The 17,502-nt window shown below is 37.6% G+C and overlaps 1 protein-coding gene across 1 annotated transcript in view; it reads right to left on the bottom strand.

Moving 5' to 3' along the window:
* Window positions 1-17,502, bottom strand: part of LOC150098250 (semaphorin-2A-like) — a 667,728-nt gene that overhangs the window by 168,378 nt on the left and 481,848 nt on the right. The window contains exons 8-9 of the mRNA XM_090406288.1: window positions 17,097-17,205; window positions 9,334-9,394 (exon numbers count right to left, since the gene is read on the bottom strand). Coding sequence (XP_090262414.1) covers window positions 9,334-9,394; window positions 17,097-17,205 — 170 coding nt within the window. The remainder of the gene's footprint in view (window positions 1-9,333; window positions 9,395-17,096; window positions 17,206-17,502) is intronic.

Here is a 17,502-nt window from a genome sequence, read left to right as displayed (position 1 = left end):
TCAAGGGGGGGGGGATATGCTAACCATTCGGTCAGCAATTATAGATTAATGGAGTGTAATAAGTTATAAGATCCTTTGGGTTATTCATTGAGGTTAGAGTGATCTAAAGGACTGCCTAGTTTTTGGAGAAGATCCTTTATTATACAAAAGTCTGGGTAGCAGCACTTCTCACAATGCTAAACCCTCAAAATGTCATTGTCAAAATTAAAGCAGAAAAAAACTATAAATTCATTTACATTTGAGTATCTGGACAATTGTGACATAATTTGTTTATAAAACTATGTGTATATACAGTATTTATTTTATTTTATTTTTTTTTATATCTGATCCACACATGAAAGGCCACAAGATCTATAGCACATTACTGCCGTGTGTGTGTGGGCAAGAGTAATCTGTTCATATTTTGCTTGAACAGCTGAGGGTTGTAATTCTTGGAGAAAGCAGAGTGGGAGGGTGGGAGGGAGACTGTTCCAAAGGACAGAAATAGATGGAATGAAAGAGGAGGCAGTGAAGTTGGTTTGGTGAGCTTCAAGATGGACTGTAAAAGGGTGTTGGTTAGCAGTGGCTCTTGCTTTAATGATTTTGGAGGAGAGTGGAAGAATAATAGTGGGCAATTCAGCAGAGCACTGTCCATGAAAGTATCTGGAGAAGAGGCACAAGACAGAAAATGAATGTCTGTGAGAGAGGGATCATTATTAGCTGGACTGCCCTCATTTGGATAGAATCGAGCAAATCTTAGAGAAGATTTTGGTGCATCACCAAATATGGGAGCAATAATCCACGGCTGGGTGGAATTGGGCTTAGTATAGAGTTAGCAATTGTGAAGGTGTGAAATGGTGTCTTGTGCGAAAAAGTACAAGTTTTTTGGCAGCTGCAGAAGCTATAGTTCAAATATGGTTGTACGAGGGAAGATCAGAGGTGAAGGTCAGTCCATGACGAGAAATCTGATCATGCTTGGATATCTCAGTATTACTGAAGGGATGTGAGCTCTTTCTTGTGAGAGATCAGACAGAACTGAGTTTTGGTGTCATTAAAGTTTACAAGGTTGCCCTTTCCCCAGTGGGATATAGTTAGGAGATCTGAGTTCAGGTTCATGGTCGTGGCAGATATTGAGGATTCTAATACTTGAGCACTACAAGGTGTGTCAAATGAAAAGGAGGAATGGAGTGGTGTCATCAGCAAAGCTATGGATAGGATTAGAAGTCTATGAGAGCAGGTCATTTATATACAAAAGGAAGAGAGTGGATGAAAGAACAGAACCCTGGGTACTCTTGCATTGATGGGGAAATCTGAGGAGAGTAAACTGTCCACCACAATATGTAGTGAGCAACCAGTGAGAAAGTTGGTGATCTAGTTGCAGAGTGAGGAAGGCAGACCATTGGATGGCAGTTTGTTAAGAAGGCCCCTGTGCCAAATCCGATCAAATGGCTTTGAAATGTTGAGGGCAACCAAATGAGTTTCTCCAAATTATTTCATGGCTTGAGTCCAGAGGTGGGTGAGATTGCAAGTGGTGAATGCTGGTCTTGAAATTCATGCTTGCTCTTGTTATCATTCAGGGAGTGAGAGGTGTGATTGAAATCTGATTATCGGAATAATGAATTACAGGTGACCTTCGTATAACGCGGATGTTAGGTTCCATAGAAATGGCGCGTTATATAAATCGCGTTATGCGAGACTCAGATCACATACAAAAAGTAGGGTTATGTTCCGAAATCATTTTTTTAAAAAAAATTATATAAACAACAATGACATATCCAACAAAAATATGTTTTTATTTAATTCAGGTAATTCATGTAAGTTAAGAAAACATAAACTATGACACAAATACATAGTATAAAATTATAAAAATTACAAATTGTAATTAAGTTTCATTGCATGTAATGCATAAATGTTTTAGGCAAAATAAAAATAAGTGCATATTTTAATCTTTCATAGCACAAGGATTTGAGGATCAGTTAATAAACATTGGTTTATTAACAATCCTCAATGTGATCCGAGTCTCGCATAACGCGATTTATATAACGTGGCATTTCTATGAAACATAACATCCGCGTTATACGAGGATTACCTGTAATTCATTATTCCGATAATCAGATTTCAATCACACCTTTCACTCCCTGAATGATAACAAATGATAACCAATTAGTTTATTAACCGATTAATGCATTACTACAAAACAGTAGAGTAATTCTGTCTTTGGAAACTTTGAATTCAGGAGCTGATCTTTCATTTTTCGAAATATAGATGCGTTTTGGCATTTTTTTTTCCAATATAACCTGGATTCATCAGCATTGAACACTTGGTCTGCATTATAAATGTTTATAAACTTTGAGAGTTTTTTTGTGTAATAAGATTTTCATCCAAAGGAATTTTCTTTTGAGTGCATCTTCTTTCCAAATCATTAAAGATTTCTTCATTTATCTCTTAGAAAATCGTGTACACGAGCAACGAGCTTTGCACTTACTGTTGACCCAGCAATAAACACTTTCTCAGATTTTATGTTCATTGTGTCTGATTGTTTGAATTGTTGATTCATTTAAATTCAAAGTCCGTACAACAACTGGTTTTTCTCCATTTTTCAACTGATTCTTGATTTTAATTTTTTTTTTTTGTGACGAATTTTCTTTTCAATATTAATTTTTTCCCGTTCAATGCAATTCGTGGCCATTACTATAAAAATAATTTTTTTACATAAAAAAAGCATTACATATTAATTATGTATGTAATTCACCAGAAAATAAAGTGCTCAGCTTGAGATAATACAATTATGATGATACTCTATGGGACAAGTTATACTGGAGGAAGTAGGGGAGACAAGAGATCTGGGGTTAATGATTGATAGAAACCTGAAATTTAGGGTACATATTGCAAAGGTGGTGAAGGTAACACAAAGGACCGCTGCAATAATTTGAAGGACACTGACCTGCAGAGATAAAACAGTTATCATTATATTGTATAATACTCTGATCAGACCACACTTGGACTATTGTTCTCAGATTTGGTCCCCAGGATTTGAAGGGGATAAATTAACTGTGGAAAGGATACAAAGGCAGATAACAAAGATGGTTTCAGGACTGTACAATGATAGTAATGAGGAATGGTTGAGGGAATGTGGACTGCAGAGTTTGGTGGATAGAAGAAGGAGAGGTGATATGATTGAGACTTTTAAACTGTTGAGAGGTGGTTACAGGGTTGACACTGGAGAGTTCTTTTGCTTGGTTGAATAGCGGGAAGGAGTGATGACAAGAAGCTATCCCTGGAAGTTACGAAAGAAATTGTGAGCAAGAGGGTGAGGAGTGATTTCTTTGCATGGAGGGTAATTGAACCATGGAATGAATTGCCTGATGGAGTGGTGAAAGCGAGAATGATCAATGAGTTCGAGGAGTGGTGAAAGCGAGAATGGTCAGTGAGTTCAAGGAGCGGTATGATAAACTTTGTGTTTCTTGGGGGGGGGGGACCTCCCCTCGATGAGGCTTGATAGACTTTCTGTTTCTTAGGAAGGACCTCCCAGGATGAGTCTTGATTCATTAGAGACCTGAATAATAATAATCATAATAAAATAATAATAATAATAATAATGATTTTTAATACACTTTCCTGGCAGAAAACAAAGACAATTTTACAATAAACACTTTATATGGTATACAACTGACGTACATGATTGCTAAAGGATGTTTCCCCTAATATAAATTTACTACTTATAACTACCTGTGCAATACAGACAGACACAAATTTAACGAAGATAAAATTTGATTTTTAAATCGTGCGGTGAAAAATATATGAAAAGATAAAGGGTTACTACAATTTCTCGACTGTATTTTTGTCAAAACCGAGTTGAACAAGGGTAACTACAATTTGTAGACCACATTATATTGAAACGGTGTATTATAAGTACCACATTATATGAGGGTAACCTGTACTGACCATTTAAAACTATATATTTAGAAATTTATGTACATTTAATCATACAAATACAACATTTATTTTACAAAGGATATTCTATATTTTTCAATTTAGCTACTTGAATAAAAATTCTACTCTACGGTTCTTCTTTATGAACTGGTCAATAACATCGTCATAAAAAGTTGGTTTAAGCAACGGAGTGAGACGACGCAAAATGGCTATGCGCATGCATGAAATCACAGTGCTGCTGTGAGGACCTGGAAGCTCCTACAACCAAGCAAGCTAAGGTAGCTTTGACTAGACGAGCAAGCATCGGCCTTCAATACACAATGCAAAGCTCAATTATTGCCGTGCAAGCTTAAGACATCTTCTGTCTACAAAAATAAAAGCCTAAATGGAATGCTTATAAATGCATGCATTTATTAACAAATAAATTTAACAAATAAATAGTACTTCTTTCTCAATTAATGAGCTTGTGCAGCAAGCATAGCAAGCATGGAGAATTCACCACTGGGTGGAATCCATACTGCTGGGCACTGATTAGTTGGTATATACAGGGTGTTCGGGATAAATTTGACAGTTTCGTAAGGAAAAAGAAAATCTTCTTTGTATCTATTAAATTTAATGAATTGACAAAAAAACATTACAGGCAGAGTTAATTACAATACTATCAACAAGATTTACTCAAAATAACCACCCTTAGCATCGATCACAGCTTCAATTCTGCTTCGGAACCTCGAACAAGCTGATGCTACAGTCTCCCTGGGAAGGGCTGCAAAAACTGTTTTAATTTTATCCATTAACTGGCCTTTTGTATTACTGGAAGTGCGATTGGTGTCTTTTTCAACTGCGCCCCATACAAAATAATCCATGGGGTTAAGGTCTGGGGAGTTTGGAGGCCAAACATTTGGACTGGTGAAGTCGTAGAAATTTTCAGACAACCATTTTTGACTTTTCCCAGAGGTGTGGCAAGGGGCCGAATCCTGCTGCCATACATACGGCCTACCATTGGCTACCCTTGTTATCCAGGGCTTGACTACAGTTAGCAACTCCACGAACAAAGCCCGAATTCCAATGCCAGGGTTCTTCAACACCTGTTCCTGCAGATTTGCGAGGAATTCTGCTGTACGAACGCAATCAGATCGTCTGCTAGGGATCTTTCTTCTTGCTACATCCTCGTAGTCACCATTGCAAGTCTCTAGTTCATGCCTGATTGTTTTTACTGTATTCAGGGAGCATTGGGCAGCAGTCGTAATATCCTTATTTTGATGGCGGGCACGAATCATCATGATACAAGTTATTCTCTTCCATGATTCAGGTGGGTTCCAGCTATCCATCCTTTCTGACATCTTGTATATGAATGAAGAAGGGTCCAAACTTTTAAATGAAGAGAAGTGTGTGTTAATACATGTAACTTACGGAAAAATATAATTAATTATAAATATGTCAAATTTATCCCGAACACCCTGTATATCTAGGTGGATGGTGGTTCAAGAGTTGGTTGTTTATGATTCTTCTCCATAATTTTAGAGAGAACAGAAGTGAGAACAATTGGATGGTAGTTTGTTGGTAGACTTTTATCACTTTTCTTTGGGATGAGCTGGATGTGAACCTGTTTCCATGTTGTAGGATATATGCCAGTTGAATAGGATAGATTGAGTAGGCGATGCAAGGTACGTGTTAATTCTGGGGCACAAATTTTTAACACAATAGGTGGGTCACCATCAGGATCACATGAATTATTTGTGTTCGGGTAATTAAAGAATCTTCAGATTTCTTTTTGTAAGAAGATTATGTGAAACATGAAGGGAGACATTCTTAGTGGAATGAAGAGAACTTTGCCCAGGTCATGAATGCAGGAATTCGAAGAAGAGAGTGATGTCAGTAAGTAGGCGTTGTCGTTAGGTGAGATAAATACAGTACCATCAAGATGTAAGAGTGGTGGAAACTTGGATGGGCAGAAGTTGTGTGCAATGACCTTGGAGGCTGAAGGAGTAAGCATTTAGTTGCTCTTATAGAAATATTTAACATGCAACATAAGATCTTTTAATGAAGATATTTTAGGTGTATCGAATTAAGAGTTTGTGGTTCGTAACTTTTGTTATTGTGAGCACAGGCTACCACACACAATGGGTCTGAGATCAGAAATTTATACACGAAATGTTTATCATGCGCACATAGACTGGCAAAAATTAGAGGGAATATTGTTGAAGACAACAGTGATGTAAAAGAAATGAAAATGGAAAAAGAAAGCAATATCAAAGAAAGGATTGGTACCAGCAGGACTGTTTGCATTTGAATGGATTATATGAGGGTGGTCTGAAAAGTTCTTGGTCTCAACCATAGATGGCAACACTATTGGCAAGTTTTTTTTTTTTAAGTTGCTACATCTCTCATAAGCATCCATGTGAAATTGCAAGTCATTCTATCAAGTAGTTTGTTTTATACAGCTGTCTGAAGCAAAAGTGTTGTCTATATCCCTTGAAATTGATAAAATTGAGTATTGTGCGGTTATAAAATTCTTTATAAAAGAAGGTTTAATGGCAAAACAAATTCATTTGAAGTTCATAAAAGTTTGTGGGCACTCTCTTCTCCTTCATTTTCGACAATTAAGAAATGGTCTGCCGAGTTTAAATGTGGCTGTACCAGCTTTGAAGATGATCCACGTGAAGGATGTCCAAAAAGTGTAACAACACCAAAAATCATAGATCAAATGCACAATATGGTACTGGATGACCGGAAAGTCAAAGTGCATGAAATTGCTGAGACTATAGGCATTTCAAAAGAACATGTAGAATATATTTTGCACAAGGAATAGCATATGAAAAAGCGATGTGCAAGATGGGTGGTCATGCTCACAGCATATTATTATTATTATTATTATTATTATTATTAAAACAAGACCTCATGGAGTCAAAGACTCATCTAGGAGGTCCTTTTATCTTACACACACATCTCATCATACCGTGTCTTAAACACATTCAAACTACTTGCAGACACCACGCTCTCAGGCAGGGCATTCCAATCACTCACAACTCTGCACGAAAAAAACCTGCCTCTCACTCCCTTACTCACACCCTCCTTATACAGTTTCCAGGGATGACCTCTGGTTCTCCCCTGATCTCCCACTATTCTCTGTAGAACTTCTCCACCATTGATCCTATAACAACCCCTTACCAACTTGTAGGTCTCTATCATATCTCCCCTCTTCCTTCTCTCCACGAGACTCTGCAAATTACATCTTTTCAATCTTTCCTCATACTCAACATTCCAGAGGTCAGAAACTACCTTAGTCATTCACCTTTGGACCCTTTCCAACATCTCTTCATCCTTCTGAAAACCAGGTGACCAAATCTGGGCACAATAGTCCAAGTGTGGCCTAATCAAAGCCTTATACATTGGAACAAGTATCTCCCTACTTCTACATGTCAGTGTCCTCCGCATCATTCCCAGAAGTCTTTGTGTTGTCTTCACAATTTTGGCGATGTGTCCCCTAAATTTTAGATCCTTATACACTATCACCCCCAGATCTCTTATTTCCTCTACTTCCAACAATATATTCTCACCAAGCATAAATTCTGCATCCCATATTTGTTTTCCAAATTTTAAAACCTTACATTTTGCAACATTGAACTCACATCCCCATTTCTGTGCCCAATCACTCAATTTATTCAAGTCTTCTTGCAAGGCCACAACATCTTCACTACTCTTTATGGTTCGTCCCAACTTTGCATCATCTGCAAACAACTGAATATCTCCATCCAAATCTTCACCAATATCATTAATATATAAGTTAAATAGTAATGGCCCTAAAACAGACCCCTGAGGCACTCCACTAGTGACTTTCCTTTTCCTGGATATTGCACCCCCATACACAACTTGTTGATACCTATCAGATAGCCAGTCTCCAATCCAATGCACTAATCTAATATCCAACCCCATCTGCTCTAGTTTGACTGTCAACTTATCATATCAAAAATGCACTCACATGAAAATCTCTGAACAGTGCTTGGAGCATTTTAACATGAATAAAACTGATTTTGTGCATCAATTTATTACTATGGATGAGAATTGGATTCACCACTATGCATCAGAATCCAAACAGCAGTCGAAACAGTGGACAGAAGCCGTTGTTCAGTGCCAAAGAAGACAGAGTCGGTTCCATCAGCAGGAAAGGTCATGGCATCGGTGTTTTGGGATGCTAAAGGCATTTTGTTTATTAATTATCTTGAAAAGGGTAAAACAATAACTGGGGAATATTATTCCGATCTTTTAACCAGACTAGACGAAAAAATTCGTGAGAAAAGACCCAGTTTGCAGAAGAAAAAATCATCTTTCATTGTCCTGATGAAAGATGATTTTTTCTGACCACAAAGGTGTTTTGGCAATGGGAAAATTAAGGGATCTGCACTATGAATTGTTGGAACATCCACCCTATTCTCTAGATTTGGCTCTCTCTAACTTCTATCTCTTCCCAAAGCTAAAACTCTTCCTCTCTGGTCAGCGTTTTTCTTCAAATCAAGAGGTGATTGCAGCTGTAGAGGGCTATTTTGCAGATCTTACTGAGAACCATTACAGGGGCGGGATAATGACACTGGAGCATCGCTGAAATAAATGTATTAGTCTTAAGGAAGATTATATTGAAAAATAAAAATAATTTTGAAATTATAAATCCGTTTTTTCATTGTTAGGCCGAGAACTTATCCGACCACCCTCGTAATTATAAACTGGAACAGACCAGATGAAAAGAATAAGGGAGACAGGATTTGGAAGTAGATTAAAAATAAACAACACAAAAATGAGGGGCTGCAAATGGCAGTGATCTGAAAGGTGATTTTATGGATTGATGTTCCTGAATTGATTGATGAGTACGGGAGAAAATGAATATCACATCACAGACTGCTGACTAGGGCAATACAGACAATGTAGAAGTATCAGGAATATAGAGGTTTGTGTTATTGTTCAGAAAATAATTTTTTTTTGTGGCCAACCAGCTACAAACTATTAGAATAAGTAAGACCCCATTGGCAGAAAAGGATATATTTATGGATAAGGGTATAATATTTTCAGCAAATACAAGACATGAGAGATGATGATGAAGTGGAAGAACTGTTAATGATATTAGAAGTCTTCTGGGGAAAGATTTGAGATAAGGCAGTGGGTTTAGATATATTTTTTTATAAAATGGGAGTAAATATTTGATATAAATAAACATCCAGACATCTGATTCCATGAGGAATCTGAACATTAAATGAAATACATATTAATACAAAAAATGAAATACATTTTTTAATTTGTAATATGAAAATTTGATGTATATTAAAGATATAAAGTGAAATCCAAGAAACAAACAGAGCATCTTTAAATTTTTAAATATAATAAGAATTAAAAGTTTTCTAAGTAATAGTATTGCACTACATTTATACTTACATAGAGGTAGTGAAAACAGCATAAAATTTCCGTTCATCTTCAGGATGTTTATAGACACTTTCTATATAAGAAATTAAATTTAAAAAAAAACTTAAAATTTGCCAAGAAATCTAAAAAAGAATGGGATAAAAAATGCTAAAAGATCACATTCTTCCCTCTCCCCCCTTTCAGAGATCATAAAATGAATCACCACTGTTTTGCTTATTATTCTGGGTTAACAGAATCTTAATGTTATCATGGAAGGATAACATTAAGTGGCTGATAAAAATAAACTGTACTGGACACCAACAGAATGTACCAGATAAACAATAACCATCAACAGAGGTAACAGGAAATTTTACAAAACATTATCTAAAATTTGAAATATGCCAAAAATTATATTCTTGGTTTAATACTTTATCCAAGTGTAATCAAACAAAGTTTGCACCTGAAGTAAATTCAGGACTGGACAACTTTGCATGTAGAAGCTAATAACTTCACATCGCTTGCCTTAGTATCCCATAATGCAAAGCACATATCGTTACGGACATGTATAATGCTATGCATTATGGGAAGAGCCACTACCCAGACTGGTTTCGACCTTTATTGAGGTCTCATCAGTGGGAGCCAGACCCAGAAGTGATACCATGGTTGAAGTAATGCAGAAGGCATATTTCCATATATGAGTAGCCAAAAGATGTCACACCTTATTATTAAAATACTCTGGATTAGAGATAGATGTTGGAAGTTTTTCAAGTGATGTGAAGGCATTATCTTCTATATACGAGTTGCCCAGTCCTGAATTTATTTCAGGTGCAAACTTTGTTTGCTTACACTTGGATAAAGGATAAAGCAAGAATATAATTTCACAGGCATCTTTAATTTATAGTATAACCAAGTGGAAAAACTTCGAAAAGTGCATATACAGTATAATTAGTTTGTCAATGTGCTTTTCTAAAATAATTTATCATGATCACTGTTTCCTCTGTGGGTTCAAAATTTAGCACACTGTAACATCTGTGGGGATAATAAAATTAGTTTAATCCTTTATCCAAGTGTGAGCAAACAGAGTTTGCACCTGAAAGTATCTTCAGGACTAGGGTAAGATGGTACAACACCAGGGCAACTCGTTGCAAAGGTGGAGCAAGCTACTAACACTCCTATCTCAGTATCTCCTATAATGCAAAACACATCTCCTTGCGGATATGTCTAATGTTATGCATTAAGGGAAGGGCCACTACCCAGACTAGTTTCGACCTTTATTGAGGTCTCTTCAGTGGGAGCCAGGCCCAAGTGGAGATACCAGGCAGAAGCATTAGCAGGTCATCTCTACCGACAGGAGTTGCCAAATGGTGTGCCAGACCTCAATAAAGGTCGAAACTAGTCTGGGCAGTGGCCCTTCCCTTAAGGCATAACATTAGACATATCCGCAAGGAGATGTGTTTTGCATTATAGGAGATACTGAGATAGGAGTGTTAGTAGCTTGCTCCACCTTTGCAACGAGTTGCCCTGGTGTTGTACCATCTTACCCTAGTCCTGAAGATACTTTCAGGTGCAAACTCTGTTTGCTCACACTTGGATCAAGGATTAAACTAATTTTATTATACTCTAACCAAGTGAAAAATAAACTTTCAACGTATGTGGGGATTTTTTAAAAATCTTTTCTATTGGAATTCTGTGGTCTTCTTCAACCACATAAATAGTCATAAGTGCTTTTTCCAATGTTTTACTGATCTTGCAAGTATAAACAGTACTTGCAAGATCAGTAAAATCATCACATCTCAATTTCTGACCTACAATGTCTGTTCATTATACATATAATGCACAGACATTATAGGTCTGTGCATTATACATATAAAATAAAAATTTTATAGCATGTGCAGACTGATCATATGTTACATGGAAGGAATAATACATATGACTTATCCAACATTACATACATACATCTTCAAGGTCCACCTTTCCTAATTGGGTTGTGGGGGCAATGGCTGCAAGAGGAACTTCCAATGGTCACGATCCTCTGTCACCAAGCTGAGGTGTTCTGGTGGAATTCCCAAACGTGTCCACCCAAGGTTTTGGATATAATCTATCCAGCGAGTCCTTGGCCTTCCATGTGGCCTTCCACCCTCTGGCTTGGCAAAGAGGGCCTGCTGATGGAGCCTCTCTTGTGGCATTCTGACCAGGTGCCCGTACCAACGTAACTGTGATTTCTCAAAACGGAGAAGCAGTGTTTGAGTATTGAGGGTTTCCCGAATTGCAGAACTTCTGACTCTGTGAAGTCTTGTCAGCCCCGCAATCCCTCGAAGGAACCTCATTTCAGCCGCTTGGATTCGTGTCCGCATTCTTTCGGTCATTACCCAACTCTCATGACCATAGGTGAGGATGGGGACATAGACTGTATTGAAGACAGCCAGCTTTGCCTTCTGGCTTAACTCCCACTTTAATACTACCGAACGGCCAAGCTCCTGCAATATTGAGCTTGCAAAGCCAATTCGAGTATCTAGCTCTATTTTCCATCATTCGTGAATATGGACCCAAGGTATTTAAACTTCTCCACCTGCCTCATTGGGACTCCACTTACATGTAGAGTGCACTGGGATGGTTGTCATGTGACCACAAATGTTTCAGTTTTGGCCACTCTGATCTTCATTCCGGCATCTGCACAAACAGCTACAAACCTATCCATGGTCTGCTGGAGGTCATCTGTGGAAGAGCTAAGCAGAACTAAGTCATCTGCAAAAAGCAGACGTCCAATGCTACATCTTCCAATTCTGACACATTCACTGCCTCGGCTGTGCCTGTCAATCCAGTTCACAAATATTATGAAAAGGAGGGGTGATAGAACACACCCTTGATGGAGGCCAACGGAGACTGTGAAAGGTTCAGACTTTGTGCTGTTTACCCTGACACAAAACTCTGGGCATTCATACAGGGACTTCATGGCAGCTAATAGTTGGCCATCCACTCCATATTCCTGTACTACTTGCCAAAGCTTATCCCGAGGAATCCGGTCATATGCCTTCTCCAAGTCCACAAAACACGTGTTCACATTCTTGGCATATTCCCAAGATTTCTCAAAGACTTGCCTTAAAGTGAAGATTTGGTCAGTTGTGCTTCTACAAGGATGAAAGTCACATAAGAACAATGTTCTTATGTGGCTTTCGTCAAAGTTCCAGGAAGAACAATGTTCTTCCTGGAACTTTGACTCAACTATGCTCCTGCACCATCTTTCCAAGCATCTAGCATACACTTTCCCAGGCAGGCTGAGCAGAGAGATGCCACGATAGTTACTGCAATCCTTCTGGTCTCCCTTCTTGAAGACTGGTATTATTATGCCTGTCTGCCATTGCTTAGGTGCTCGCCCAGATATCCAAGCAGCCTGACACACTCGAGTCAGCCAGAGAACACCGTCTCGATTTAAGGCTTTTAGCATTTTGGGCTGAATTTCATCATCACCAGCAGCCTTGTCTGATTTTAACGATTTTATTGCTAAATGGACCTCTTCTGCTGTGAGACTAGTCACTGCCCCGATCTGCACCTCTTGGATGTCCATAACTGCTGGGCCGCCCAGGTTAAGAAGGCTCTCAAAGTATTCCCTCCATCTGTGGAGGATATCCTTCTCGATTGTTAAAAGTGCACCATCAGAGGCCTTAATTGCCCTTGCTGTGCATGATTTCCTCCCTCGAAGGTGGTGGATGGTCTGCTAGAATACTTTGTTTGCATTTGCATAGGATGAGTCTAATCTTTCTCCAAAGAATTCCCAAGCCTTCTGCTTTGCTGTCTTTACTGCCTCAGCAGCAGCTTTTCGTGCCTCAGCATACCGCAAATGCATCTCAGGTGACCTGACCCTAAGCCATGTTAGGTAGGACTCCTTTTTTGTCCGGACAGTTTTTTTGACTTCTTGTTCCACCAAGATGTCCTTTTCTCACTGCCCGTTGCCACGCTGAGCCGTTTTCTGCCACAGCATGAGAGTGCAGAGGCAGCGAACAGCTGTTCTGAACAGCTTCCACTCCTCCTCAACATCTGCAGTATGCTTGGGAATCTCTTTGAACCTGGAGGAAATGTCATCTTCAAAATTCTTCCTCAGAGCCTCATTTTCCAATGCCTCCCATTTCACACGGTATAGCTGCTTAGGCCTACCAGCGTTGATGGTAGTATCTGGTTTCTGAAGACGTAGAGTGCACACAACAAGGTGGTGGTCAGTTGACAGTTCTGCCCCTCTTCTCACACGAACATCCAACACTGAGGAAAATAGGTCTGCTGAGACTATAAAGAAGTCAATCAGATACCAGGTATACTTATGGACTTCTCGGTGCTGGAAGAAGGTATTCATTATGGACAAGCTGTTAGTACAGCAGAAGTCCAATAATTTCAATCCATTCGTGTTAAGGTCAGGGGCTTTGTTCCTCCCAACCACACCCCTCCAAGCCTGGTCATCTGTTCCAACACGTGCATTGAAGTCACCCATTAGCAGGACTGATTCCATGTCTGCCACCCTGTCAAAAGCAGCATCCACTTCCTCTAGGAAGGCAGAGTATTCTGACTCCAGATTAGATGCATAGGCTTGCACTACAGCCAAATCATGGTTTTTCATCTGAAGCCTTAACACACATACCCATCCCCCCAATGGGATCCACTCAGCAACACAGTCTGACAGCTGGGGGCTTGTGAGTATCCCCACACCCGCCTGAGCAGATATTGTCGGGCTCACACCAGAGTAGTAGAGCTTCCACCCCTTATCCAGGTCGATAGTTCCATAGCCTCTCCTCTTGGTCGAAGAAAGCCCGACTAAGTCTAGATGGTAGCGCTTGGCTTCCTTGACGAGTTCCAACTCCTTCCCTGTCAGAGAGATGTTCCAGTTGCCTAAAACCATAGTCTGGTGCCATTGTCGTTGCCATTTCCGTCCTTTTGCAGAACCATTTCTTTGCGCTGCCCCTAAACACCTCCCCAAATGAGTGGTGGGCCCATTGATGGAGTTTCCTCTAGCAGAGTGCTGAGGAGTGGTGTCTAAGTGGTGACTTATCCAACATTTCAGTTTAAAATTTCATATCTGATTATAATAAGCAGAGCTTACTATAGTAAGGATGATGACCACTGCAGAAAATCTCTATGCCCCAGAATGGATTATGGATAGCACCACAATTCATGCCTGTAATTAATAACAGGAAGGCTCATTTTTAAATATGGCAGGTTAAAAGACTGCACACAACTACTATTGTTTCTCACTAGTGAGTGCACAAGTTACAATAAAAAGTTTTTTTAAATAAATGGTGTCTCATGCTCAAATAACTTGGTGTTATATAAATCTATTTAATGCTTTCATAGAGCAGTTAATTCTGTCTACATAGTCAGATATCTGCTGAGTGCTCTTTTGTCAGTTTGGCTGTATTGCAGGATTACACACTGTCATCTCTGCATGAGACCAGCTGAGACTTGTTTTCAGATGAAAAGCCCTCATATAGGTTCTCTTATCTTAGATGGGATTTGAACCTAGGCTTTTCCAACCAAAAATGGACTACTAATATCCAACTCTTCTATGGAGGCTTTTATTTATTTATTTTTTAAATACTCACCTTCAAATTTTATGAAAAAAATTTTAATAACTGTTTTTTTTCTAATAATTATTGTTATTTAGGTATCTTGATAAATATTTCAAGTTTAAATATTAGTTTTTTAAAAGTAACACAAATAATAGACATTGTTTTGTAGTATTGTTGAATTTAATTAATACAGAAATATTAAATTGCCTGCATCAAACATACATCTACAAATTGCTGCTCATGATCTTATCATGTTGTGCAAATAGGAGACACTTTATACAAAGGAAGTTCATAGAATGCTTTTGGGGGTGAGATTTGCAGAATCTGTCTCCGAAATATATCAAAATGGTTGAGACATGCTGTATTAAACAATGGAGAATTGTCACTAATTCAAAAATGTCAGTGTTTTTCCTTTTCAGGCCTTCTGACGATTTAAATATAATTTTCCATTTTGAAAAGGAATCAGATTTCTTCCCAATGATGTAGGAGAAAGCATTTATTATACCAATCTCAGCTAAAGGGAAATTAAGTAATGTAACTGCTAAAAGTAAATAAAGTTAGCACAATTATTTAGATAGGAATAAAACTATACAGCAAAAAATTACTTGACCTAATGAAATAATAAAAAAAATTAATTCATATTATGCTAAACCTTCTAACATTTACAGCTTAGTAAAAATTCACAAAGTTAATGCTACTATGCAGCCTATCATGGATGGATTAGATGACACTATTTATTATTTATCAAAGAAAGCAGCAACACCCAGGGAAGTGGGTAGACCTCTCCTCTCACATATCAAAATTACTCAAATCATAATAAAGGTACATCACTAATCTTCTTCACAAATGTCCTCATGAAATTCAAAATTCTTTACTTCAGAATGGATTTCTATTTGATGCTTTAGCTTCCATTTACCTCCTCTCTTGAGTATTTTGTTTAGAAGAATGATTTTTACCTACAGAAAGCATGGTCATGGAATCTTCAATACATCCTCTCCCCAATTTCCCTATAGCTAACTCCCATATGGAATTGTTTGAACAATCAGCATTCAATTCCTCATCTTCAAAACCATTTCAGCTGAGATGCATAAATGTAGTTATTATTATTATCTCAAGATCCCTATGGATTCAGACTCATCATGGGAGATCCCTTTGTCATACACACAGCTCATCACACCACACCTTACATTCAAATTCTCTGCAGACACCACATTCTCAGGCAATGCATTCTAATCGTTCACAATTATCCATGCAAAAAAACCTGCTTCTTACTTCCTTCTTATACAGCTTCTAGGAATGGCCTTTTGTTCTATATATTATGAAAAACCTTTTCAAAGTTAAATCTATAACAATCCCTTACCAACTTGTATGTCTCTATCAGATTATCCCTCATCCTTCTATTCACTGGACTATCAATTGCATCTTCTCGACATTCCAGTAAATCGCCTATGGGACTCTTTCCAGTATCTCTTCATCCTCTTCTTATCAGTCCTCTTCATATATCTTCTTATCAGTATGATTATATTAATATTACACCAAATAATTTTAAGGGCGATAACATGAAAATATTTTCTGAAGCAAAAAATGGTATTTAAACTTTGTTTAATTAGCATTCAGAAGAAATTATTCTAAATCCTATTGCATACACTTACAAATAACAACAACAACAACAAAAAAAAAAGTGAAAATAAAAAAATATAATTACATTTCTTATATGGAAATTTTTTTCTATTTGTAAACTACATGAAATTATTCTTTTGGGTGACTATAAATTATTAGTGTTGTTGAGAGGCAATATTTTTATCATTTTGTATTAACGCCAAAATATTGAAACTTCAACTTAACAGCCAACTACAAACTTAAGGTAAGATATTTCAAACTTCATATTTCAATATAAACTAGAGACTGCCTTAGTTTAAGAGGCATGAAAGAACAACACAGTGATAGTTATGACGACAAACACTAGCATGTCAGATTCTTCTGAAGGTATGAATAGCTTTAAAGGAGCTGTTATCCTAAATCCTACAATCAGCCTTATCTGTTATACTAAAAAAAAAAAAAAAAAGAAAACAGAAAACACAAATGCACTACTGATGTTACTCAGAAGAAACTTCAATGCAGAAATGAATATGAATGACATGTTCAGTCTCAGGAACTTAGTGAAGATGACTTCTTTCAGCCAGTGCTTCTCAGTTAGACTCTGTCAAGTAGTCACACAATAATTATGATTGAAAATGTACTTACGGATTTCGTTGAAGTAAAAGGGAAACTCTCCAGGAATAGAGCAATTGAGGCGGGCTTTCAAAAAGGATGCCCAATTCTTGTTTAGTATATTCTTTCCACCAGTATCTCTCTATTAAAGAAATATATGTCAATTATTACCTACATCTAAAGCTTGGAACAGAAAGATTGAACTGTTTTGACATTCACATAAAGGGATTAAAAAAAGTATTTGAAGATTATTTAGTACCACATTCATGAAAAGATACATAGAGTAACTTCTCAATTTCAGTTATTAGGTTTGTTTTGAAACTGTATCACTCTTGGGTCAGTTAATTTTTACTAGAAAGTGCTAGATAATCGAGAATAGTACATATAGGAATAATGTAATGCAATTATTTTCTATTTACCAAAAGAAGTTATCCTACAG

Source organism: Typopeltis vanoorti, chromosome 16 (assembly GCF_054136105.1).
Source record: "Typopeltis vanoorti isolate ZY-2024b chromosome 16, IOZ_Tvanoo_1.0, whole genome shotgun sequence".
Taxonomy (NCBI): Eukaryota; Metazoa; Arthropoda; class Arachnida; order Uropygi; family Thelyphonidae; genus Typopeltis; species Typopeltis vanoorti.
Note: the sequence above shows the minus strand (reverse complement) of the source record. Positions and strands in the feature narration are given on the sequence as shown.